Source organism: Galeopterus variegatus, unplaced genomic scaffold, assembly GCF_000696425.1.
Source record: "Galeopterus variegatus unplaced genomic scaffold, G_variegatus-3.0.2 Scaffold569, whole genome shotgun sequence".
Taxonomy (NCBI): Eukaryota; Metazoa; Chordata; class Mammalia; order Dermoptera; family Cynocephalidae; genus Galeopterus; species Galeopterus variegatus.
In genome coordinates this window covers 468,000-470,921 of record NW_007726680.1, presented here as the reverse complement: position 1 = coordinate 470,921, position 2,922 = coordinate 468,000, and the positions used below count along the sequence as shown (strand labels likewise).

Sequence of the window (2,922 nt, the reverse complement as noted above, 5' to 3'; positions counted from 1 at the left end):
TCCCTACCCGCCCCCCCGCCGGTCTCCCACCTCGGCCCTCCCCCTTTATCTCTGGCCGCTCCCTCCCGGGAGTTTTCCACCCTGGGGTGGGGGGTGCGGCAGGCCAGAGGTCAGGAGATGGCAAGCTGGGAGCGCCGCCACGTGCCCGAATGCGGCCCCGCCCGAGCCCGCCCGTGACTCAGCCGCGCGGCTGTCGAGGAACACGGGCTCGGGGGGCGTCGGGGGTCATGGGAGTCGAGGTGGACGCCAGGGAGCGGCGCCCTGCTCCGCAGGATGAGAGCAACGAAGCCCCTTCTCGCCCGAGAGGCGCGGCGTGACCCCGGCGCCCCTCCCCCGAGGGACCGGAAGCGGCCGAGCCCCTCAGCGGCGAGGGGGTGCCAAGCCCCCGGCACGGACCTGCCCCACCCCCTTCCCCGGTGAGCGAACTAATGGCTCCGAAGTACTTAACAAAAGTTTGACTGGAAAAGAAGAAAAAAACCCAGTGGGCCCAAAGTAGAAAGGACTTTCCCCTTCTTGAAAAAGTTGCCCATCTTGGAACGTTAGTATTCCTCCGCCTTGAAAAATAGCCCCGCCCGTTTCGCCCCGCGGGCGCCCGCGCTCAGTGGCCTCTGGAGAGATGGGCCAAGGGGCACGGCCGGTGGGTGACCCCAACTGCTGGCCAGGCACGGGCGGGCGGGGCCGGGACATGGGGTGAGGCCCTGGGCTGGAGCCGATTCCTTGGAGTGGGGATGGGTTCGAATGACCCCAACTTGTGCAACCCGGACAGATGCTGGGGACAGAAGTGCCCCGCTGGGTGCCTTTAGGTCTGAGAACGACCGCGGGTACTTTGTCAAATTCCCCCTTTCCTCCCTTTTTATTGAATAAGTAAAATGAAGAGTGGAGAGACGGCTGCGCGCACACCCCCGCCCCTTCCGCCAGGCGGGAGACACGTCCCGGGCCCTTTATAACAACTCTTTGAGGAAGGTTCCACATTATCATTTCCATTTTAAAGATGGAAAAGTTGATTCACCGAGGCATTGAATAACTTGCCCAAGGAAGCAAATAGCAGAGCTAGGTTTGAACCCAGATGGTCTGGCTCCAGGGCCTGTACACTTAAGTATCCTCCTGGATGGTTGCAGTAATACAAGCTCCATATTCCTAGTGCCTTCTATGTGTCAGACTCCAAGCTAAGCCCACATCGTACGTCCTCACAACTGAGTTGCACTATAAGATGAAAAGCTCAGACTCAAAGGGGCATGAGGAAGCTTTTGAGGGTGATGGATATATTCATTTTCTTTATTGTGAAGATGGTTTCACAGGTGTATACAAATGTCAAAACTCATCAAATTGTACCCTTTGCAGTTTATTTCATATACATTTTTATCTCAATAAAGCTGTTTAGGCTGGCTGATTAGCTCAGGTGGTTAGAACGTGGCCTTGCAACACCAAGGTCAAGGGTTCAGAACCCCATACTGGCCAGCTGCCAAAAAAACAGACAAAAAACCAATGAAAAAAATGAAGCTGTTTAAAAAAAAAAAGGAAACATTGCATTGTACCATTAGATTGGCAAAAATAAGAAATGCGGGTTTTGTTAAGTGTTAGCCAAAATGGATGGATATAGAGACCCTGATGGGAACTCAGAGTAATGCCACCATTCTGGAAAGCAATCTGTCAATATATAGTCAAATTAATTTTGACAGTAGCCTCTGTCCCAGTTATTCTGCTCCTAGGTTGATTCCAAAAAAGAAAGAATTCCATCATAGTGAAACTGTACAAAGTCAAGGGAAAGAAAATCCAAAAAGATAGAAGAGAGGTGGTCTTAAATAACACAATTTCAAGACTTTGTATACACTATAAAGCTACGATAATCAACACAGTGTGATATTAGAAAGACATTGACAGCTACCAGAGCCGCGGTCCCGACGGCAGCGCGTGCCCCGAGCTCTCCACCTCCCCCCGCCCGCCAGCCCGAGCCTAGCCCGCGGCCTTAGCAGCAGCGCCTAGAGCAGCCCCAGTTAGCAGCGCCATGGCCGGGTGGAACGCCTACATCGACAACCTCATGGCGGATGGGACCTGTCAGGACGCGGCCATCGTGGGCTACAAGGACTCGCCCTCCGTCTGGGCCGCTGTCCCCGGGAAAACCTTCGTTAATATCACGGTACTGCGAGGTCTGCGCGGTCCAGGGCACTGGTCATGCTCGGACCCTGAGGGAGGGACTTGGGTGGGGGCCGGCGCGGGGGCTAGGGAGGGCAGCGAAAGGCCCTGACCGGGTCCTTGCCCTGGAAGCGGCGCGAATGGCGGCTACACGTGAGCCGGTCCCTCCGTTGCCCCTAAGTCCTACGCCCCAGGCGGCGGCCGCCCATCCAGCCCGCCGCCCCGCTTTCTGCGCTGGGGCGTTACATCCGGGGCACAGGGCGGGGAGGGGCGCGCCGCCCGGTACGGCGGCCCACTTCCGCCTCCTCTAGGGCGGGGCGGGCGCGCGCGCTGCAATTTTAACCAGGGATTGTGATTGAGAAGGGACTTGGGGACCCCCGGCCGCTAGCTCGCGCCCCGTTCCATTATTGTTACCCGCTCTGCGGGAGGGAGCTCCGGGCGCGTGGCCTTGGTTCCATGCCCGTCCTCCGTGGGCTACCTGCTCCTCCCAACTCCGTTAGAGAGGGCGAGGCCGCCACACGCCCCCCCTAACTCGGCACGTTGGACTCAACATTCCTGTGAGGCCAGTCCCGGAAGTCCCCTCGCCCTGTCTTCCCGCCATCCGGCGGGGCCTGGAGCAGGGGAACTTTGTGAAAAGTTCGAGATAGTAAAGTGAAGGAATAAGGGATGTATGACTGCTGCTTTCCCCACCACCATCTCCCCTGTCCACACTGCCCGGAAGTGGGGAGGGGGAGCGGAAGTTCGAAAGGGGTAAGGGGATTTCCGGGCGGGAGGGGACCGGATGTGGGG

General features: G+C 57.8%; 1 protein-coding gene across 1 annotated transcript in view; it reads left to right on the top strand.

Annotated features, from left to right (window-relative positions):
• Positions 1-1,881: 1,881 nt before the first annotated feature.
• The window catches only part of PFN1 (profilin 1), a 2,821-nt gene continuing 1,780 nt past the window's right edge, over positions 1,882-2,922 (top strand). The window contains exon 1 of the mRNA XM_008570097.1: positions 1,882-2,137. Coding sequence (XP_008568319.1) covers positions 2,006-2,137 — 132 coding nt within the window. The 5' untranslated portion in view covers positions 1,882-2,005. The remainder of the gene's footprint in view (positions 2,138-2,922) is intronic.